The 25,226-nt window shown below is 40.4% G+C and overlaps 1 protein-coding gene across 2 annotated transcripts in view; it reads right to left on the minus strand.

Annotated features, from left to right (window-relative positions):
* Positions 1–25,226, minus strand: part of LOC118399926 (glutamate receptor ionotropic, delta-1-like) — a 464,169-nt gene that overhangs the window by 79,705 nt on the left and 359,238 nt on the right. For both annotated transcript variants that reach the window (XM_035796154.2, XM_052476005.1), the window contains exons 6-8: positions 20,639–20,812; positions 15,260–15,421; positions 9,268–9,387 (exon numbers count right to left, since the gene is read on the minus strand). In XM_035796154.2, the coding sequence (XP_035652047.1) occupies positions 9,268–9,387; positions 15,260–15,421; positions 20,639–20,812 (456 nt within the window). The remainder of the gene's footprint in view (positions 1–9,267; positions 9,388–15,259; positions 15,422–20,638; positions 20,813–25,226) is intronic.

The raw sequence follows: 25,226 nt of genomic DNA on the forward strand, positions 1-25,226 counted from the left end.
AGCCTCTACAATCACTGTGATATTTATTTTACCCTTAATGACCATGCACTCTTATAAACTCCACCTGGCACAACCAGAAGAGGACTGGCCACCCATCAGAGCCTGGTACCTCTAGGTTTCTTCCTAGGTTCCTCGCTTTCTAGGGAGTTTTTCTTAGCCACCGTGCCTCTACATCTGTATTGCTTGCTCTCTGGGGTTTTCGGCTCGGTTTCTGTATAAGCACTTTGTGACAACTGGTGTTGTAAAAAGGGCTCTATAAACACATTTGATTGATTTGATAAACAACCTTAGCATAACTGTTGTTTTGAAAAGCTCCAAACCCTCATCGCTGGAATCGTATCTCCTCTAAGAAAGCAAAGACAGGTAGACGTGGTGCCTGTCTGTCATTGTAGCCTCCCAAAGGTCCCCACTACACCATCACTATGTTAAATGGAGATTGAGAATGAGAGAGGGAAGGAATGAGATTTCCTGCAAAGAATACATCGCTCAGAGAAGAGCCAATGAGAGTCATGGCTTATGGCCATGATGGAGGTCATATGTTACCCGAGGGACTTTTCTCTTTTACCTTTTTCTCGCTCTCTTCATCTTTTTGTCTTCCTTTCTATTTCTATCTTTGTACGATATTTATTCAGGAGGAATAACAGTCAAATGTTATGGCTTTCGATGAGAAATATAAGTGGGAACTCTAACAAAATCTGCTGACTGAATACAAGTTGGCACACCAATATGATCAAATTAGAAAACAACAACAACAACATACATCACTCAGCAGCACTGAGCGATAGCTAAAGAAAACTAAGTGTAGCAACCAGGAAATGGTATTTCAGTCTTCATTTGGTTCAGACCCCAATAGTCGCTTCATCTGAGAGCCATCAGGCCAGTGAGAAAATTGACTTAATGCAGATAAATGATGATGGAGGGGAGAGTGGCAGATAAAAACAATAGGGAGAATGGAGGAGAGGTAGGTAGAGGCAAGAGGACCAGAAAAGTGACATGTTAAAGGAAAACTTCACCGCTAGAGACTATTTGGGGTGTTTTTCCAGTCTCCCTACAGATTTCTGATTGACGAGAGTTCAACCAATGATGGCATTTGTTGATTGAGCCTGCTGTCTGATCTAAAAATGAATGGAGTCATATTTTGTAACAATTATTGTGGCCACATTAGCAGCGCATAAATATTTGTTTGCCCTGGTTCAATAGAGCCGACGTTCCTATCTGTCAGGACATTGCAGGATATCTGGGTTGACTCATTTTGCCTGGCTTTGTAAAGACTACAGCCCAACGGGAACCCTACTTCCTTGTTCCCACCATCAAAGGCAGGCTTTTCAAAACAAGGGAGGACCTAGTTTACAGGTTCACTGAAGCCGTGCACTATCTATCCCGAGATTGCGAAATAATTAGCTACAATGGCTTCTTCTGATGAGTCCTCTTTCCAAGAACAGCTGACTGACAACACATTTTTTTTACATATGAAGATACAGCCCTATTTATTTGAGCCAGAATACAATGAGGAGGAATTGAGACAGTGAGCAAAATAATTGTGAGACCAGCAAGGAGTGGTGGCAATTTACACAAGCTGTACCAGGACTCAGGAGGGCAAATGACAAATGAGTAAGTTGTTTTACTGTCAGTAGTTAGCTAGCAATATACTGTAACCTCTCTTTTTACTTAAGGCAGTGTAGTTCAGTACAGTACAATTTGGTGATTGATTTGTCCATAACCGGGCTTGCTAGTACCACTGCTAGCCAAGTTAACTAGCTAGCTAGCTAGCTGTGTTTCCTATACCTAATTCAAAAGGCACTCGCACATCTGAGCAATCTAATTTGCAGGTGCATGGCAACAGTTGAACAAGATGAAGGAGAAAGGAAACCACACACTGCTCTTGATAGTATCACCGATCTTTAATAAGCTTACGTATCGGCCACACGGCCTTCGTCAGAGCTTTTGGGATTTTTTGAAAGTTGCACCATTATGTGGACCTGGCCCCACCCACATCCGTTCTACACATCGAAGGGGGTTGGAGGCAAAGGAAAAATAAATAAGTGCTACCACATATAACAATATGCATTTCATAAATATTACAAAAGTGTATAAATAAGGCGTATTAAACACGTCTGTAAAATCTCAATGAGGACATAGCAAATTTTCATTAGTCATAGGGTACATCATACGAAAAAAATCTGAATAATCTACAAGAGACACATATTTCATGTTCAAATTCACAACATAACATACATAGGCATTTCATCATTAAGTCCTTTAGGAAATAATGTCTGGAGGGTGAAAATCCAAAAACATTCCCTTTTACTCAGAGTATCTCCTCCCCTCTCTGATATCTTAACTTTCTCTATGACACACAATCTAAATGGGGAAATGTCATGCTTCAGGTCATTGAAATGTACAGCGACTGGATAGGCAGTTTAGTTTAATGGGGATTTAGTTTTCTCAAGAGGGTATTGTGCTTTCATAAATACCTTTGGCTGTCCTTGCATGTTTCTAAGTCAGATGATGTTGTGCTTGAGCTTATTCGAGGCTGAACGCTTTCATCCAATGGGTCAACAGGCTCTGTACTACTAAAGCTGGTGTCAAGGTTATTGCCATTAGCAGCAGGATTACTGTAGGACACACGGTAGTCAGTGATTAGCCAACAGTTTATTACTTTGTCCCTACCAAGACACACTCAAACAACGTACTATGTCCACCCATCCCCCTCATGTCAATAGATTATGCATACTAACCTTCACACATACAATACATACCCACAACAGACACCAGTCAGTCAACCACACCATCCCCTCCTTACTAACACCTATTTTACTCCAATTTAGACTTCAAGCCTTGCATGAACAATCAACTAAGCCTCCATAATACAGAGAGAACTACAGTAGACGTTGTAGCCTACTTGTAAACACACCAACTATAACAACAAGACACAAACCATGTTTATGCCTAGCTCCAGTATATTTATTTGCTCATTGTGGAGTCATGGAAAGATTGAATAGATCTTAGTAAGATTTTAGGAGGTGTCTTACACGAGTTCCTTGTGCTGAGCTTGATCTCAATGCCTCAGAAGATGTTGATGGGATCTGAATCTTAATAGAACACAGTCACATTAGCCTCCGCAGTAGTTACTTCGCTATAGCTACTGTAGCTAGTTAGATAGGTAATTTTCTGCTGCGCTGATATTGGCTGATCGGATAGCTTCCTCTTTGTAGTGAAGGGGGAAATCAATAGAATAGCATCCCTTTTCAATGTTCAATGACATGGCAATCCCATCAGTTGAGAAGTCCGTTCCGTTTGAAATCTTCTGGCTGAAAGTGCTGGCTACAAACACAGACGTGGATATTTCACACATCAATTGGATAACATTACACCTCGGACTGTGGCAGTCATGAAATGTTGTCAGCTGGTTATTGTCATGCAAAAGTCTCACAGTAATTGACCAATAATTAACATAAACACATTTAGCCAGGCCTCCATGCTTACAAGCCACTGATGCACACCTTTGGAATATCTACATAGAAAAAAAGTCAAATAAATCAATTTAATATACACAATGAAAATAAATAAATAATTTATGTTCGGCAGGTCTAAAGAAACAGTATGATATGAAAAAAATGTTTTTTCTGAAGAACAGAATATGAGTTGGCTTACTGTATTTTATCTGGCTATGTACCATGCCATAGGATGTAGGCTTGTTCATTTAGCAGACAACATATGTTTATAAGTGCCATTATAGTAGGAATGTAATTTAACTTAGCTGAATTAAATAGTTGGTAGAGCACGGTGCTTGCAACGCCAGGGTTGTGGGTGCGTTTCCCGTGGGGAACCAGTAGGAAAAAAGCATGAAAATGTATGTAAGTCAACCTGGATAAGAGTGTATGTTTTTAATGTTTTCCCATTCCGAAGTGACTGCACATATGAAGTGGCAAGTTTAGTTTTGAATGATACAAACTTTTGAATGTCTTAGAAATCAAAATGTATATGGGCTGCATGATGCGACTATAGGCTATTGATGATAGTAATGATTTGAGTCGCGCAAAAAGTTAGAGCTCTGTGCCCTGCCTCAGGCTGCACACGCTGTTCTCTCATCAAATGATCATATTTTCAATTTTATCTTGTCTTCACTAATATGTAAAATGACTTTAGATTAGAATGGCCCATTATCAAATTGGTAGGAACAGGGGCAGGGGAAAAAGATACATGTCATCTTTATGCACTCAAATAGTGAATGGAGGCCACTTTCCCGCCGGTTCGTTTTTCACTCATGCAGGGTTGGATACTCTGGTTATTTACTCCACATATCATTTTTTTTTAAACACTATTTAACTAGGCAGGTCAGTAAATAACAAATTCTTATTTATAATGACGGCCTAGGAACAGTGGGTTAACTGCCTTGTTCAGGGGCAGAATGACAGATTCTTACCTTGTCAGCTCAGGGATTCGATCTAGCAACCTTTGTTTACTGGTCCAATGCGCTAAACACTAGGCTACCTGCCGCCTAAGGTATATCACACTATTTGTCACATGCACCGAATACAACAAGCGTAGACGTTACTGTGAAACACTTAATTACAAGCCCTTAACCAACTGCAGTTCAAGAGTTAAGAAAGTATTTACCAAATAAACTAAAGTAAAAAATAATAAAAAGTAACACAATAAAATAACAATAACAAGGCCACATACAGGGGGTACCGGTACCCTCTTGAAGCTTGGGGGCACTATTTTTATTTTTTGAAAAATAATGTCCCCAAAGTAAACAGCCTATTTCTCAGGACCAGATGCTAGAATGTGCATATAATTGACAGCTTAGGATAGAAAACACTCTAAAGTGTATTGTCTGTGAATATAACAGAACTGATTTTGCAGGCGAAAGCCTGAGGAAAATCCAATCAGGAAGTGACTCATATTTTGAAAGCTCTGTGTTCCTATGCATCCCTATTGACCATTGAAAGGGATATCAATCAGATTCCTTTTTCTGTGGATTCCCTAAGGTGTCTACAGCCTTTAGACATAGTTTCAGGCCTTTATTTTGAAGAATGAACGTAAACGTCCACATTGCTTAAGTGGTCAGTTGTTGGCTCTCAGTGTGATTTTTGCGCAAAACAGAGAGGTAGCCATTTTTCCTCCCCGTCCTAGTGAAACTGGGACGGTTGATATATTATCGAATAGATATTTGAAAAACACCTTGAGGATTGATTATAAAAAATGTTTGCCATGTTTCTGTCGATATTATGGATATAATTTGGAAGTTTTATCTGCATTGTCGTGACCGCTATTTCCGGTGGATTCCTGGGCACAACGCATCAAACTAACGGAGGTATTTGGATATAAAAAATATCTTTATGGAACAAAAGGAACATTTGCTGTCTAACTGGGAGTCTCGTGAGTGAAAACATCCGAAGATCATCAAAGGTAAATTATTAATTTGATTGCTTTTCGTGACCAAGTTTCCTGCCGCTAGGTGTACATAATGTTTTGTTTGTATATAGATAAACTTACACCAATGCTTGTATTGTTTTCGCTGTAAAGCATCATTTCAAAATCTGAGACGACAGGGTGATTAACAAAAGGCTTAGCTGTGTTTCGCTATATTTCACTTGTGATTTCATGAATTTGAATATTTTCTAGTAAGATTATTTGACCGTTGCGCTATGCTATTTAGCGTAGTTGATGACAATTATCCCAGATTCGGGATGTGTGGTTCCAAGAGGGTACCGAGTCAGTGTGCGGGGTATAGGTAGTTGAGGTAATTTGTATATGTAGGTAGGGGTGAAGTGACTATTGTCATGACGTTGTCCTTTTTGGGAACAGCTCTCTCTCACTCACTCACTCACTCACTCACTCACTCACTCACTCACTCACTCACTCACTCACTCACTCACTCACTCACTCACTCACTCACTCTCTCACTCAGGCTGGTGTTAATCAGGCCATAAATTCCTGGAGGAGATTCTTCCTCATGGACTGACAGTATAGAGAGAGTGAGTTTTCATAGAGAGAAGAAAGGAACTTCTTCCAGCTCACAGAACTTGAGAACGGAACAATATTCATGTTCTGGAGAAGGTAAAAATGGTTGGTGAAGAAGCCAGCTACGAACTGGTCCGTTTGGTACAATTTCCCACATCTGGGACATCATGTCTCGCTCCATCCACCAACACCACGTTGCACCACAGACTGTCCAGGAGTTGGTGGATGCTTTAGTCTGGGAGGAGATCCCTCAGGAGACCATCCGCCACCTCATCAGGAGCATGCCCAGGCATTGTAGGGAGATTATACAGGCACGTGGAGGCCACACACACTACTGAGCCTCATTCTCACTTGTTTTAAGGACATTACATCAAAGTTGAATCAGCCTGTAGTGTGGTTTTCCACTTTAATTTTGAGTGTGACTCCAAATCCAAACATCCATGTGTCGATACATTTGATTTCCATTGATAATTTTTGTGTGATTTTGTTGTCAGCACATTCAACTATGTAAAGAAAAAAGTATTTAATAAGAATATTTCATTCATTCAGATCTAGGATGTGTTATTTTAGTGTTCCCTTTATTTTTTTGAGCAGTGTATATATATATATATAAGCCAATGCATATATGAATATGCTTATGGATATTTTGAATTAATCATCAGCTTAGAAAGCACCGTCCAATTCGTTTTGTTAGGCTTTGGAACAACATCCAGAATGACCATGTTTTCCACTCAGTTTCAGCCTGTTGTTGAACTTCTTCTTTCTTCGAATTGATCAATCACAGTGAGGTGAGCTTTAAAAGCACACACTTTTTCATAATAAGTGTGTGATGTGATTTTTGATGTCAGAGTGCTTAGAGGGACAAAAGAGCCCTGAGTACCAGGCCATTAGTAAAGCATGTCAAGAGTGCATAAGAGGAGACTACCGTGACTCTACGTTCAGGTGGAATTTTACTGAGGTCATGACTCATGACTGCAGTTGTCGTGGTAATACGATCACCGCAACAGCCCTAGTTACACCACGGGGTGGTCCTCCACATCCTGAAATCGCTATGAATTCTGGATAATGTGGTTTGCTTACAACCAGGAAATGTTGCTGGCTCATTTCTACCGGTGAGATGCAGAAACGCTCGTATTTGCGTGTAGTGAGGAAATTTGAAATGTTTATGACACGAATTATATGTTAATAACTAATGGACCTATATATAGCCAAATAGAGCAGCAGTGAAATGTCCCTTTAATGTCCTCAAAGCCTACTCAACATGCTTCGGTAAGGACAAAATTATTTTCCTGAGCGAGACAATGTTGTTTGTGATGGTCGACCTGTGTGATAGCTGAATCAATCCCACACTCCTCACCAGGAACATATGAACAGGCTATTAAATGGGACAGAGAGGTACTTGTGTTTGTGTCTGGTTTCCCCAGTAAATGGCCATGCTCCAAGGGGAAGGCAGACAGGCATACTGATAATGAACAACAACACTGAATGCATTTGGCATGCCATTAGCTGGCCCTCCCATGCCCTGCCTGGGTGCCTCTAATGATTTCAAGAAAAGAATGTTCCAGTGTTTGTGTGTCTGCCGTATCTATATGTCTGCACATGTTTTTCAGCACAGGTAGTGTGTACTCATGTGACCATGTGTATAGTATGCATTTGTTGCTTATACTGTGTAGCGTGTGTGTGTGTGTGTGTGTGTGTGTGTGTGTGTGTGTGTGTGTGTGTGTGTGTGTGTGTGTGTGTGTGTGTGTGTGTGTGTGTGTGTGTGTGTGTGTGTGTGTGTGTGTGTGTTTTCCACAATTGCTAATGGCCATAGTATGATGAATTGGCTTAATAATTCCAGTTAGGTAGTCTAGTGATTAAATCTTCATTACAGTTCCCAGTCACTCCCTGCTCCACATTGATTGCCAGTGAACTCAATTCCTCTTAATTCTGCAGTAACTTTGTGACTGAACCAGGACAGAAGCATCAACAAACAACAACTCGCACAGTGCACACAAACAAAGCATACTATTTGTGGTTTTGGTTAGTTCGTTTTCACACACACACTTGCATGTACGCACACACAGACTTGCATACCACAGGCACACATATACACACGCACAGACATACATAGATGCACAGACACACACACACACACACACACACACAACATTTATTGATGTTTTGTCTCCTTATTGATGTTGTCTAATTTCCACTTGTGGCTTTTCCATTTTAGATAACTGGCCCACTAATGAGTATCAGAAGTAAATAGTCTGTGATAGTTAATGACACACTACTACACTGCACCTGCAGAACATATTATGCATCTCTTTAAGCTGGTATAGCTGTGTGTGTCTGACCTTCAGGGAAAACTTTATAAGTCCCTTATTAAACCATTTATAAACCGTTTGTAAATAGTTTACTTACCATTTATCATTATTCTTATATTTGTAAATGGCAATATGCATTCTCAAAATAGTTCTGTAAACATTTATAAACACTTTAAATGATTTATTAATGATTTATAAGATACTTAATTAGGTGTTTGATCATAGCAGGGAAGTTCAAAGTCAAAAAGTAGTACTGCAGGTATTGTTAGCAAAAAACAGGAACCCATATTATTGTGAATGGAAAGAAAGCTATATTTGTGGTCAATTTCGTGTAAATATATATATATATATTTGGAGACAATCATGGTACCAATAATTGATTCTAAAACACCAGATGTATGTCCTTGAACCAATTATTTTAAAACCGCACAGAAGAAGTTATAAGGATAATTGAGTTGCTAATGGCAGCCTGCAGTGCAATGGTCGGCCATCAACTTGAGTTAGTCAATGAAAGGGGGCAGCAATGAGCTAGCCTGAATGTCACTTCCTGGAGTAGCTCAACCTGCCCATGTTATGTCTCCATGAGATGCCATCTCTCCAACTTAATTTCGCTTCAGTGCGCTATTGAGTTTTCACATAGGAATAAATGGTGTCAAGAGATCGATTGCTTTGTCCATTCATATATAGTCATTGGATCACAGTATGTTCTTTTTCGGTAAAGCTTTTTTGAAATCTGACACAGCCGTTGCATTAAGGAGAAGTTTATCTAAAGTTCCATGTATAACACTGCATTTTCATCAACATTTACGATGAGTATTTCTGTAAATACTCTGCAAAATCACTGGATGTTTTTGGAACTATTAAACACAGTTAGAATACACATTGTGCCCATGATTGCATATGTTCTTGCGTCAACACAATTGATCAATATCAGAAAAAAGCTGTGAATAAAACAGGATGCCATTTGAGTTGTTCAACATTGACTCACCCGTTTGACATCTTTCCCAAACGTCTCACTGTAGCTGGTCCCCAGGATCTCAAACTGGATGTGGGAGTTAGAACCTTCGGCACGGAAGTCCATCATTCCTGTTAACCCGGTGATCCGTCTCTATGGCAACAGCATAATGACAAGGATACTTTAAGTGGTGTCTAATCAATCAATGAAATGCATTTTATTTAGCCCTTTTTACATCAGCAGTTGTCCCAAAGTGCTGTACAGATACCCAGCATAAAACAAAATGCAGGTTAGTTTTTTTGTTATATAATTCTTGTTCTGGAGGCAGCTCTGCAGAGAGTTTACTAGCTGGCACAGACACAAAGTCATAAAATCAGTTTTTAAACCTAACCTTAACCACACCACTATTTTAGTATTTTTTTTATGTAACCTTTACTTAATTAACTACGCAAGTCAGTTAAGAATAAATTCTTATTTAGAATGAAGGCCTACCGGGGAACAGTGGGTTTGTTCAGGGGCAGATTGACAGATTTTTACCTTGTCATCTCGGGGATTCTATCCAGCAACCTTTCGGTAACTCGCTCAAAGCCTAACCTTAATTCTAAATTAAGACCAAAAAGCATATTTTTGTTTTAATACATTTTTACAATGTAGTCAATTTGGACTTTGCATCTGGCCTATCTAAGGGGAAATCGCTCAGTTCTGCCTTCAGGACAAGACTCACCAAAATAAATGTCAACCTGCGCCTAAAACCCCAAAGAGCGTACAATGCAGAGGCAGATGCACAGTGGCTAGGAAAAACTCCTTAAAAGGCAGGAACTGAGGAAAGCTCAAATCTCTAATATGCTTTGAGTGGTCTATAACATGTTCAGCAATCATCTAAGTTGATTGCTGAACATTTCTGTGTCCACATTTTAAATAAGTACACTACAACGCAACCTACGCTTGAGTGCCAACGGAGTACAAATGCATCCAAATGCTGATGCATCTATATGAGGTGATATGGAAAGGATACTTTATACACTCATACTATATGGCTTATACAGTGCATTCGGAAAGTATTCAGACCCCTTTACTTTTCCACATTTTTTTACGTTACAGCCTTATTCTAAATGTGATACAATAAAAAAATGATCTTTAACAATCTACACACAACATCCCATAATGAAAGAGTGAAAATGTTTGCGAATATAAAAACAGAACCTTATGCACATAAGCATTCAGACCCTTTGCTATGAGACTCGAAATTGAGCTCAGGTGCATCATGTTTCCATTGTTCACCCTTGAGATGTTTCTACAATTTGATTGGAGTCCTTCTGTGGTAAATTACATTAATTGGACTTGATTTGGAAAGCCACACACTTGTCAAAATAAGGTCCCACAGCTGACAGTGAATGTCATAGCAAAAACTAAGCCATGAGGTCGAAGGAATTGTTCGTAGAGCTCCGAGACAGGATTGTGTCGAGGCACAGATCTGGGGAAGAGTACCAAAAAATGTCTGCAGTACTGAAGGTCCCCAACAACCCAGTGGACTCGATTTTTATATGGAAGAATTTTGGAACCAGCAAGACTCTTCCTACAGCTGGCCACCCAGCCAAACTGAGCAATCGGAGGAGAAGGGCCCTGGTCAGGGAGGTGACCAAGAACCTGATGGTCACTCTGACAGAGCACCAGAGTTCCTCTGTGGAGATGGGAGAACGTTCCAGAAGGACAACCATCTCTGCAGCACTCTTGCAAAAAGGCTGTTATGGTAGAGTGGCTAGACGGAAGCCACTCCTCAGTAAAAGTCACATGACAGCATGCTTGGAGTTTGCCAAAAGGCACCTAAAAGACTCTTAGAAACCAAGATTGAGCTCTTTGGCCTGAATGCCAAGCATCACGTCTGGAGGAAATCTTGCACCACCCCTGCGGTGATGCATGGTGATGGTAGCATCATGCTGTGGGATGCTTTTCAGCGGTAGGGACTGAGTTACTAGTCAGGATCGAGGGAAAGATGAACGGAGCAAAGTACAGAGAGATCCTTGATGAAAACCTATTCCAGAGCGTTCTGGACCTCAGACTGGGGTGAAGTTTCACCTTCCAACAGGACAACGAACCTAAGCACATAGCCATGACAATGCATGAGTGGCTTCGGGACAAGTCTCCGAATGTCCTTGAGTGGCCCAGCCAGAACCGGGACTTGAACCTGATCGAACATCTCTGGAGAGACCTGAAAATAGCTTTGCAGCGATGCTCCCTATTGAACCTGACAGAGCTTGAGAGGATCTGCAGAGAAGAATGGGAGACACTCCCCAAATACAGGTGTGCCAAGCTTGTGGCGTCATACCCAAGAAGACTCAAGGCTGTAATCGTGGCCAAAGGTGCCTCAAACTACTGAGTAAAGGTTCTGAATACTTAAAAGTAAATGCTATATTTCAGTTTTCTATATTTTATAAATGAGCAAAATGCACTGAATGCACTGTATGGTTTCTGAATGCACTGTATGGTCCAACTAGCTGGACCACCAAGCTTACCAGCTCAATTTCTATACAGACCATTGATTTTAAGTCAACGACAGGAACATGTGCTGATAATAACATCTACTGTAGAAAAAGGGGTGCAAAGCAGGGCCGTGGACAGACCTTCAAGGGGGCAGGTGCTCAAAATGAAAAACGTTTTTTTTGCTAGTAAATCTGTTCGTAAATTAGCTCAAGATATTTTACTGATTGTGATTTATCTCTCTATTAGAGGTCTTCACGGATCCATCTGTACCCGAATACCCAAAAATAAAGTAGCTGCTTCCCTAACTCAGATCACATCTTGTCTGGGTCCGGACCAGGTCCATACGGAACGGGTCTAGTTGTCCTCGGGTCCATTCGGGAACGCGTCTCGAAATTATAATTTTTTATTTATTTATGCATATCGGGTTCAGGTGGGAAAGCCCCAGATCCATTTCGGAATGGACCCTTGAAGACCTTTACTCTCTATGTATTTCTTCCTCTCTCTGCTGTACATATCAGCCAACTAGACTGAATATTGATGATGATGTAGGCTAAATCAAGTGTTATCAAGTGTTAATCAAATGTTATGCTGCTGTGGCAGTACTGTTGATATTTAAACTAGGTAGCTAGCTACACACACTCGACCAGTGACAGCATCTCTCAAGCCTGTTTGGACACCACCATACAGGGCAGACTGGGAAAAAGTCGCAAACAGGCGCGCACAAGCTCAGTACATGGAAGATCATCAGACGCAACCAATGGACGGGGAGGGGGATGGCGAACTTAACACCGACTAGCTGGTTGTGGATTCCGAACAACCATGATACAAAATGCATACAAAAAAAACATTGTGGGAAACTATACCACCACCAAAAAGGGCACTTGGGAGAGTGGAAGGGCAAAGGGGCATGTGCTCTGCACAGGTAGAGCCCTATCCGTGCAGGTGCCTGGTGCAAAGTGATGTCCATTAGATATGATGTGCAAAGTACGTAAAACATTTCAAAATCATCTGGTTTCTCAGGGAATGGTGAGCAGTAGAGTGAAATCATGACTAGTCAACAAGGCAGTGTCATCATGACTTCATAAGAAAACAATTAGTCATACAATAGGTCCTTTTCCCTTCAATATTTTAATAAAAACACTTTTGTTAATTTCTAAATGATTAATTTCATGAACGGTTTAATCACAGCCTATAAATTGATGCAATCGAGTACATTTTGTTCTAATTTGTTCATTTGGATAAACCAAGATGACCGAAGGCAATGCTGGTGAATGAAGCCGAGAAAGGAAAGGGGGACGCCAAGCTAGGCTGAAAAGATGTGCTATACGGCCTCCTCTTCCTAGTATCCTGAAGGCTAAAATGTGAAATCGCTGCCTTTTTTTTAATGAACTCAGAGGAAGGCCTCAATCTTAGAGGGACATCAGGGAATGCTGTGGCTTTGTTTTTACAGAGACATGGCTTACGGACTATATACTCGACTCAACCAGATGGCTTTTCGATTTTCCGTATGGATCGAAAGGCAGCTTCTGGTAAGAGTAGGAGGGAGGGGTGTGTTTCCTCATCAACAATACCTGGTGCACTGAGATTGAAAACATCTCAAGCTCCTGTTCACCCAATTTGGGGCGGTCGGTAGCATAGCGGTTAAGAGCGTTGGTCCAGCATCCCTGCGCCGACTTGGTGACAAATCTGTCGATGTGCCGTTGAGCAAGGCATATTGCAATTGCTCCTGTAAGTCACTGTACAAGATAATTAGCCAGCAAGAATCCTCTCACCCGGAAGCAGTCTTTATTGTCGTGGGTGATTTTAACCAAGCAATTATCACCAAAATGAAACCTGCCCCACAAGAAGAAACAACCTGCTGGACCATCAGATCACATCTCTCTGTTCCTCTCTGTTCCTCAACAGGGAGACACCAACACAGAGAATAGTGAGTCGTTGGACAGAGGAGGCAGACCAAATGCTGCAAGATTGTTTTGAGAATACTGATTGAAATATGTTCAAAGATTCATCCACCAAGGAGACTCATACATCAACATTGAAGAATATACATCGTCATTCACAGGCTTTATTAGGAAATATGTTGATGATGTTGTACCCACAATAACAATATGGACAAACCCCAACCAAAAACCTTTGATGAACGGAGATATCCGTACCATTCGGAGATCACGCACTGCAGCATTCAATGTCAACAGAACAAACCTCAATTACTCAGTGGTGTGCGGAGCAAACTTGTATTGATGTTTGACAACTCATATTCGTTCGCATGCGGCAAGGACTACAGACAATAATGGACAACAAAGGCAAATCCAGTGTGTGGTGCCCACCTAAGCCTCCTTCCCAGACGAGTTTAACACATTCTTTGCTCGCTTTGAGGTATCCAGGAAGATGCTCTGGACGACCAGGTGCATTCGCTATACAAGGCTGATGTGAGGAAAATTTTCAAGAGAGTGAAAACTCACAAAGACACCAGCCCAGATGCCATCCCTGGCAAAGGTCCTCAGAGTGTGTGCTGACTAGCTGGCGGGCGTTTTCTCTGACATCTTCAACATTTCTCTGTCCCAGGAGACCACCATCCTCCCAGTGCCCAAGAAAAACAAGGTGACATGCCCAAATTACTATCGGCCAGACGGGAAGACCACAGGCTGTGAGGATTGGCAATAACACCTCCTCAAACCTGACTGTTAACACAGGGGCCCCCCAGGGGTGTGTTCTCAGCCGTCTGCTGTATTCCATATGTTCACCCATGACTGCGTGGCTTTGCACGACACCAACTCCATCATCAAGTTGACTGATGATACCACGGTTGTAGGCCTGATAACCAAAAATGACAAGTCAGTCTATAGGAAGGAGGTAAGTGAAGTGGCATTGTGGTGCCAAGACAACAACCAAAAGGATTTACATTTTTTTACAACCTTTATTTAAATAAGCATTTGTTCTTAATGGACTTGCCTATTTACAATGACGGCTTACGCTGGCCAATCCATAACCAGTATGACGATGGGCCAATTGCGGGCCGCTCTATGGGACTCCCGATCATGGCCAGTTGTGATACAGCCTGGGATTGAACCAGGGTCAGTGATGTAGTGATGCCTCTAGCACTGTGATGCAGTGCCTTAGACCGTTGCGCCACTCGGGAGCCCTGAAAGTTGATTGTTGTCTTCAGGAAGAAGAGGAAGGAACATCCCACTGATCCACATCAAAGGGACTGCATTAGTAAGCAGTTTTAAGCTCCTCAGCGCCCACATCACCAAGCACTTGGACCAACAACCCTACCACTCTTGTCAAGAGGGCCCAACAGCATCTCTACTTCCTAAGGCAGCTGAATAAAATTGGCACGCCAAGGAGACTGCATGGAAGCATTTAGTTTGATGGTGTATACCATGTGAATCCTGCACGTACCACAAATAAAACTTGAAACTTGAATCTAAACACAAAATATTAAATCATTCTCCTTGTACATCTGTATTCAAAGAGTTGAGCTACATGTGAAAAAAATGAAAGGAATCCATTTCGACACCATATGAGTTAGTCTGTGTCCTACCTTCTGGATGGTGTCCAGCATAGACCAGCCTCCATTCCAAGGCTTGGTGGACTTCCTCATGCAGTTCAGACTAGCCATGCTATGCCACTTTCTGTCCTCCAGCTTACTGTAGAAGGCATTGGCCAGCATCAGCACACTGTCATACAGGTACAAGTTGGAGACCTAGGGAGAAACAACACAATAAAACATCTTCTATAAAAGGTTTTGAGCAGAATCAGCAGCGTCATGCAGGTAATGAACTAGTTTGAGATCTGGCAGGGAAAAACTCCCCAAAACTGCTGGAGCTAAAACGAGATGCTCAAAATCAATTGTTGAACCTTGTGAAAGTTTACAAGACCAACACAAAAGCGGTTCCTCTCTGCCTCTGCCCCTGTGAGGTTCAGGGGAAATAAACTGCTCAGTAGGGAATAAGCATTTCCACAGAATGAAAGGGAGAAACAGACCCATAGTGGTTGACACCTGGGGAGCAGGAAACACCCAGTCTGACACTGCAATGACCACTTTTAAGTTACAGACGAGAGATATGAAAGATAACCTCAAGTTTTCTAATGATAGAAAAAGACATGTCTGTTGAAATGCCACAGAGCATTACTCACAATTACACCCACAGTATATATTTTCTAACTTGTCTGTCGGAAACTGTGATTGTGATTTATTGATGGACCACTGGAGAAAGAGAAGCCCAAACACATTCCCTGGCATTTTCATTTGGAATAAAAATAGGCACAATGGATTGCCTACGTCCAAACTGTGCTTTCGAGATACACCAACAAAGGCATGTATGAATGGCAGGGTACAGCAATGACACAAGGAGAGATATTTGCTGAAGGACACCATTCCTCAGATCTCTGTTCCTGTATTCTATCATGGTTCACCATGAGATCAATACATGTATAATTATTGTTTTCCTCATTTCATAGAGGATTCAATTGGACATTCAATCCACATGGTCATATTGGGTATAGAGGAAAACACACTTGTTGAGTTGAAATGAATGTGACTGTGGTAAATCGAGTGTACAAAATGCATACATTTTTTAAAAGTTAGCTCAAACATAAACACACTAGGTCATTTCCATATAAAAGGACCCTTGAGCAACAACATGTGACATTCATAAGAGCATGTCAAATTGGGTGTCAAAAGAAAGCCACATCTATATATATATATTTTAAATGAAGGCATATATGCATTTTCAACCATTTTCCATCCTAAAAACATGGAATAAGCAAAGGCTTTGATTTCTGGTCAAACAGATGGAAAATGGGTCTTAGAAAACATCTACCAGAAACACAATAATGTTAAAGTAAAGACTCCTGACAAATAATATCAACACTTACAGTGCCTTCAAAAAGTACTCATAACCCTTGACTTATTCCACATTTAGTTGTGTTACAGCCCAAATTCAAAATTGATTAAATATGTATTTTTTCTCACCCATCTACACATAATACCCCATAATGACAAAGTGAAAAAATGTTTTTAAGAAATGTTTGCAAATGTTTTGAACATGAAATACATAAATATCACAAGTATTCATTCACAACCCTGAGTCAATACATGTTAGAATCACCTTGGGCATTGATTACAGTTGTGAGTCTTTTTAGATATGTCTCTAAGAACCTTCCACACCTGGATTGTACAATATTTGCACATTATTATTTTTACAATTCTTCAAGCTCTGTCAAGTTGGTTGTTCATCATCGCTAGACAGTCATTTTCATGTTTTGCAGTACATTTTCATGCCTATTTAAGTCAAGACTAAGTAGGTCACTCAGGAACATTCAATGCGATCTTGGTAAGCAACTCCAGCATACATTTGGCCTTGTCTTTTAGGTTATTGTCCTGCTGAAAGGTGAATTATGGGACTCCCGATCATGGTGGAAATCACTATGAGCTGATTTCCTGGTGTTTTTAAAGTATTGTATGTCCCCCCCAAAAAATGTATGTTGTTTTATTTTTTATCAGAGAACCTGGAGGGGGCCAGTTGGGAAACCCTGCTCAAAGAGATATTTAATGTATGATTTTTCTTTTTACCCATCTACCAATACGTGCCCTTCTTCACAAGGCATTGAAAAACCGCCCTGGTCTTTGTGGTTGAATCTTTGTTTGAAATTCACTGTTTGACTGAGGGATCTCTGTGTAGGGTACAGAGAAGTAGTCATTCAAACACTCATGTTAAACACGATTATTGCACACAGAATGAGTCCATGCAACGTATTATGTCACTTGTTAAGCCTTTTTTACTCCTGAATGTATTTAGGCTTTCCATAACAAAGGGGTTGAATATTTATTGACTCAAAACATTTCAGCTTTTCATTTTTAATTAATTGGAAAAAATCAAGGTGTGTGAAGACTTTCTGAAGGCACTGTATATTTAGTTTTGGATACATTTTGTTGTCTTCTGTAGGTTTAAGAAACTTTGCCTTGGGCCTTGAAATTCCATTACCAAAAACCCACATATCCTTAAGTTATTTTAAAATGTGTCTCCCTCATAAGGAGGGAGGATAATGAAAGTTCACAGAACTTAAAAGGTAGACCTATCAATTAGGTATAGTGTTTTTACTGATATCAATTTTGTTTATGAATTATTAAGTGGTTAAAACTTGAAATTCCATTACCAAATCGTTAACGAAATTTTCCGAAAGATCGGTAATGGAATTTCTGCAATTAAATCATAGTAGTAACAAACCACAGTTGGGTTCAAAAGTTTGTACAGGACAGTATAGTTCAGTACAGTACAGCACAGTAAAATACAGTACAGTAATAAAACATATAGTTTAGTAGAGTACTGTACAGTTGAGTTCTGTACAGTACACAGTAAGGCACACTAGTGTTGAGTACACTGTATTGCACTGTACTCTACTGTACTATACTGTACTGGACTCTACTGAACTCTACTCTACAGTGCCTTGCGAAAGTATTCAGCCCCCATTGAACTTTGCGACCTTTTGCCACATTTCAGGCTTCAAACATAAAGATATAAAACTGTATTTTTTTGTGAAGAATCAACAACAAGTGGGACACAATCATGAAGTGGAACCACATTTATTGGATATTTCAAACTTTTTTAACAAATCAAAAACTGAAAAATTGGGCGTGCAAAATTATTCAGCCCCTTTACTTTCAGTGCAGCAAACTCTCTCCAGAAGTTCAGTGAGGATCTCTGAATGATCCAATGTTGACCTAAATGACTAATGATGATAAATACAATCCACCTGTGTGTAATCAAGTCTCCGTATAAATGCACCTGCACTGTGATAGTCTCAGAGGTCCGTTAAAAGCGCAGGGAGCATCATGAAGAACAAGGAACACACCAGGCAGGTCCGAGATACTGTTGTGAAGAAGTTTAAAGCCGGATTTGGATACAAAAAGATTTCCCAAGCTTTAAACATCCCAAGGAGCACTGTGCAAGCGATAATATTGAAATGGAAGGAGTATCAGACCACTGCAAATCTACCAAGAACTGGCCGTCCTTCTAAACTTTCAGCTCATACAAGGAGAAGACTGATCAGAGATGCAGCCAAGAGGCCCATGATCACTCTGGATGTACTGCAGAGAGGTGGGAGACTCTGTCCATAGGACAACAATCAGTCGTATATTGCACAAATCTGGCCTTTATGGAAGAGTGGCAAGAAGAAAGCCATTTCTTAAAGATATCCATAAAAAGTGTTGTTTAAAGTTTGCCACAAGCCACCTGGGAGACACACCAAACATGTGGAAAAAGGTGCTCTGGTCAGATGAAACCAGAATTGAACTTTTTGGCAACAATGCAAACTGTTATGTTTGGCGTAAAAGCAACACAGCTCATCACCCTGAACACACCATCCCCACTGTCAAACATGGTGGTGGCAGCATCATGGTTTGGGCCTGCTTTTCTTCAGCAGGGACAGGGAAGATGGTTAAAATTGATGGCAAGATGGATGGAGCCAAATACAGGACCATTCTGGAAGAAAACCTGATGGAGTCTGCAAAAGACCTGAAACTGGGACGGAGATTTGTCTTCCAACAACACAATGATCCAAAACATAAAGCAAAATCTACAATGGAATGGTTCAAAAATAAACATATCCAGGTGTTAGAATGGCCAAGTCAAAGTCCAGACCTGAATCCAATCGAGAATCTGTGGAAAGAACTGAAAACTGCTGTTCACAAATGCTCTCCATCCAACCTCACTGAGCTCGAGCTGTTTTGCAAGGAGGAATGGGAAAAAATGTCAGTCTCTCGATGTGCAAAACTGATAGAGACATACCCCAAGCGACTTACAGCTGTAATCGCAGCAAAAGGTGGTGCTACAAAGTATTAACTTAAGGGGGCTGAATAATTTTGCACGCCCAATTTTTCAGTTTTTGATTTGTTGAAAAAGTTTGAAATATCCAATAAATGTCGTTCCACTTCATGATTGTGTCCCACTTGTTGTTGATTCTTCACAAAAAAATACAGTTTTATATCTTTATGTTTGAAGCCTGAAATGTGGCAAAAGGTCGCAAAGTTCAAGGGGGCCGAATAATTTCGCAAGGCACTGTATATAAAAAAAACAGTGTTTAGAATAATACACAAATATTTAAAGAAGGATATTGCATTTTTATACATGTGTATACCTATTTAGGATACATCACCATGAAGAAAAGGAAATGCCCACATACAACACCTAAAGCATTTGTTTTCTCTAAAGCTTTATGATGGTCTGGCTGGTGTACTTAAGGCTTTATGCATCACTTGATGAATCCTAAGAAAGAAGGGTCTGGTCTACTAACATATCATGATCATGATTTGGAAGGGGACAGATAAGTGGCCAGTGCTTTACCCAGCACAGGTAACACGTCTAAATTAGAAAAGAAAAGCACATGCCTGTGCTTTTTTTCTCTCTTACAAATACTTGGCATTTGCCAGTGCTTCACCTTTTTTCACATTAATAATTGAGAGATAAAGTCTAAAGTAATACCACATGATTTTACCATCTGTCCTGAACAGTGTTCTATGCTAGCTATGGAGTTGGAATAGTAAGTCACGGTCATTGCACACTAGATGACTACGGAGAACATTTCTAAGTCATTTTTAACATTAGAAATCTGTGTTCCTGTGTCAGAATAGTGATGACAGACTGAGGTGTTTAACATTGGAGGGATGTGTGAAGGAAATGACAGTGTAAGAACGATGATGATGTTCAATGTTGTGACAGCGCTGACAGGCAAATCGCTCTCGCCGACCTTCAGAAATGCTTTTGTCATGGTTATGGTCATGTCTTGTCAATATATGGGGTGATGTTGGGTGAATGACAAAGCGTTCTGTGATGGTGTGGATACAGTGTTGCGGTGATGACAGGGTGGTGACGGGGCTGATGGTCAAATAGAGTAATGAAATCCTATCCTTCACACTGACCTCCAGGGACTGCAGGTAGCCCTCCTGGGGGTCACAGAGCAGAGAGGAGATGCGGTGGTTGTTCCTCATGCAGCGGATGTTGGTGTCTCTCCACAGAGGGAAGATCTGCCGTATGACGGTCATCCGGCCCAACGAACTGTGGACCAGCTCCATGATTTCTGTGTCACTCACCTCCTGCGACAAAAAAAGAGAATGTGGGGTGGGAGGGTTCATGGTCAAAACCATAAAATAAATCTAAGAATTGCTTTGTAAATTCCCACTATGAACTTGTCTTAAGCTGTGGATTCACATAGGAATTATAGGACTAGGTACAGTTTGTGTGACAACTAAGTATGATTAATCAATATACACATTAAGAAATACATGCAATAAACACTCTTCTCAAGGTCAGAATTTCAATTAATTTTCAGCTGAAAATGGATTGGGGATCATCACTAATGTCCGATATCTATCAGTTCCTTTGGAAAATTGACGAAGTAAAAACTCTCCTTCAATTTCTTAGAATCCCAGAACGTACACCATAAAGTTGTGGATAGGAACCTCCCTACTCATGTGTGCAGGCAAGGGTGATGGATGAGAGGAATGCGTTCAGGGTCAGACGGGGTGACCTGTGAACGGTCAGATCAATAGCGATGAGACCTAGAGCTGCTGGTCTGACTCAGGAGCAGGACAGAGGTCAATGTTGATGTGACAGACAACCAGCACTCGGATCAAACACCACAGTAATGAGACAACTGACGGGTCAAACTTATCTGTGTTTATCTATCTCTCTGTCTCTCTCTTTCGATCTGTCCAAGTTTGTTTTTCTCTTTCAGACGTTCCAACTCCCTGCCTGTTTCTCGTTAGCTGTCTGTCTGTCTCGCTTTCTCCCTCTATTTCATTTTCCCTTTGTGTCCATTTATCTCACTCTCTTTGGCCCTTTCGGCGTATTTATCTTGCTGTCCAAACTTATCAATTCCTTTTAGAAATACATAACTGTTATGCAACAAGCACCACACCTCATGGATAATTCAGTAGGTGTGTGCTTTACTGCTTTTAGAAAGAGGCACCTCCATTTTTATACACCAGAAACACTACACTATGAGTCATACAAACAGCCAGTCAACTGTAAATAATGGATATTCATGAGGTGCTGTTGTGCATTAACCGGGTGGAATATGTCGTACGATTCATTTAGTTATGACCTCACTTCCAGGATTGTCCTTCCTGTCTTGACCTGTTAGAACGTTCCACCACAGATGACTGCTGTGACATCACTTGACCCTGCAGTGACCTTGATGGAGCCATTTTGCTAACAAGACATAAATGACCACAGGCGAGTAGTTTGAAAGAAAAGCACAGAGCATTAAGTGCTTGGTCTTCATATTTTAATGTGGAGAGAACACGTTTTGATATGCAGGGGAAGAATGTTGGTGGGGTACCCTTTGAGTTTGTTGATTAGTCTGGTGGCACTCTAACACAGTGTGTGACCAACATTCTGGACTGTGTATTACTGTATAATACAATTTCAGTTCAGGTCAAAGCCATCATTGCAGTGCTGTATATCAGATTGAATGAATGTGTTCAGGAGATCAGCTGTTTATGCATTCAGTGTGGACATACACTTTGGGAGGAAAACACTACCAAAGATCCTATTGCTGCCCTGAGGTGACCTACTTAAGCATGGAAACCAAAAATATATATTTCAATTGCACACATCCTCTAAATACATTAATCAAATCAAGCCTATCTGACAGCTAAATTATCCTCAATATGCCGCTCAGTCAACATTATTAATCTATCATGATATATAAATCAAGAAATCCTGGTGATCACCATAGAGATTTAATTAGGAGTTAAAACACTTTTTTAAGCTTTAGACATGTATGCTGAGAAGCTCTGCGACTTGGAGAATGACTGAGAGGTACTGTACTCTTATCTAGCCATCTTACCCTCCCTCCCTCCCCCCAACAGCACACACTATCACTTGCCTCTATCCATTGCTAATCTGCTAGCTCTGACTAGTAGACACATACAGGTAACTGCCAACATAAAGGCTTTGGGCCACCACAGAACAGCTTCAATGTGCCTTGGCATAGATTCTACAAGTTTCTGGAACAATTTTGGAGGGATGCAACACCCTTTGTTCATGAGAAATTCCATAATTTGATGTTTTGTTGATGATGAAATGCTGTCTAAGGAATGGTGACTGAGACACACACACATGAAACCCCCTATGCTCCTTTGAGAACACTCTTTCAAAGTCACTGAGATCTCTTCTTCTAGCCATGGTAGCCAAAATAATGGACAACTGATCATTTTTATACATTATCCTAAGCATCATGGTTAGTTTATTGCTTATTAATTAACATACGAACCACACCTGTGTGTGTGTGCGTGTCTGTGTGCGCCCGCGCACATCTCAGTCACCAGATCTCAACCCAATTGAACACATATGGGAGATTCTGGAGCGGCAATATTTCATCATCTTTAAAAGAGAAGGGTCCAGGATTATCTTCAACAACATAGCAAACTGCTTAAAGGGATACCTCTGGATTTTGGCAATGAGACCCATTATCTACTTATTCAGAGTCAGATGAACTCGTGGATACCATTTTTGTGTCTCTGCGTGCAGTTTGAAGGAAGTTGCTAACTAGCACCAGCGCAATTGCTAACTAGTGTTAGTGCAATGACTGGAATTCTATAGTATCTGCCAGCATGCTGGCGGCAGATACCCATAGCCTTACAGTAATTGTGCTAATGCTAGTTAACATTGGCTCGCGGAACTACCTCTTCACTTCCTTCATACTGGACACAGAGACATAACAATGGTATCCACGAGTTCATCTGATAAGGGGCCTCATAACCAAAATCATGAAGTATCCCTTTAAGAGACTGACAGTCTGGGTTTGGTAGCGCTCCAGTCCTCCCTGTCATAATAAGCAACAGAGGATATAGCAATTGTATTATACCCCAGAGAAATAAGTAAAGTCAATGTAAGTAACCTAATTTATGCTCGTTTAACTGTTAACTTCGAGGGTATTGTCAGCAATAATCATATGCCCATAGAATTTAATTCCACTGTTTGCACTGAAACTGTCTGCCTTAGGAAGAAGCCCACTGTTGGCAGCTCCCTCAGTACCATAGCCTCAAATGTAAATGTCACTAACATGTCTACCATGGATCAGCCTCTCACAAACAAGCAACCCAGAAAAGTACTAAACATAGCCCATAGCCCATACTGTTAAAGGATGTAGCCTGAGAAACAAGGTTCATGAAATGTAAAACTTACTAACATCAGAAGACATTCATATTCTGGCCATTGGTGAAACACACTTAGATAATTAATTTGATGATGCAGTAGTAGCTATGGTTATAGAATATATGGGAAATATAGAAATGCAAATGAAGGAGGAGTTGCCATGTATGCCTAGATTCATATTCCTATTAGGCTGAGAGAGGATCTCATGTCAGATGATGTTGAAGTAATATGGCTACAGGTTCATCTGCCTCAACTAAAGCCCATTCTTGTAGGAAGTTGCTATAGACCACTGAGTACTAAAAGTCAGTACTTGGACTATATGTGTAAAATGCTCAATGTGTGTGTAATGTATATGATATCAACAGAGAGGTATATGTTCCGGATGACATAAATATTGACTGTTGGCATCAAGCTGTCCACTCAAAAAGAAGATTCAAGCTGTAACCAATGTTTGCAATCTGGTATAGGTTATCAGGCAACCTACCAGGGTATTTGCAAACAGAACAGGAACTAAATCATCCACGTATACTGATCACATCTTTACTAATGCTGCATGAATCTGCTCTAAAGTCGTATCCACACCCATCGGATGCAGTAAATATAATAGCCATATCTAAAAAATAACAAGTTCCAAAGACTGGACCTAAAATTGTGTATAAGCGATCATACAACAGGTTTTGCAATGAATCCTATGTCGAAGAATATTTGTTCTTCTGATGTGTGTAATGAGGAACAATCTGACTCTGCACTTGAAGCATTTATGAAACTGCTTCTTGCAATTACTGATAAGCACGTGCCCATCCAGAAACGGACTGTTAGAACTGACAAATCACCATAGATAATGAATTTGAAAAAATGATGGCTGAGAGGGATGAGGCAAAAAGAATAGAAAATAAGTTTGACAACACAGCAGACTGGCAAACATACAGTAAATTGAGAAATCTAAACTAAATAAAATGAAGAAGAAACTATAATATGGAACAAAGTTAAATTATATAAAGAATGATAGTAAAAAGCTCTGGAGTAATTTAAATTATATTTTATGCAAAAAAGTGAACTCGGCTTCATCCTTCATTGAGACAAATGGCTTGTTCATGACAAAACCCTTTGATATTGCCAATCACTTTAATAACTTTTTTTTTGTTGACAAGATAAGCATATTGCTTCATATTCATGCATAACAGACCAAATAATGAAAGTTAAGCACAGTAGTTTTGAGTTCTGCAAAGTGAGTGTGGAAGAAGTGATATTTTTTGTTACTATCTATAAATAAGGACAAGCCAACTGGTACCGACAACTTAGATGGTTAATCAAAATCAAATCATATCAAATGTTATTGGTCACATA

Source organism: Oncorhynchus keta, chromosome 2 (assembly GCF_023373465.1).
Source record: "Oncorhynchus keta strain PuntledgeMale-10-30-2019 chromosome 2, Oket_V2, whole genome shotgun sequence".
Taxonomy (NCBI): domain Eukaryota; kingdom Metazoa; phylum Chordata; class Actinopteri; order Salmoniformes; family Salmonidae; genus Oncorhynchus; species Oncorhynchus keta.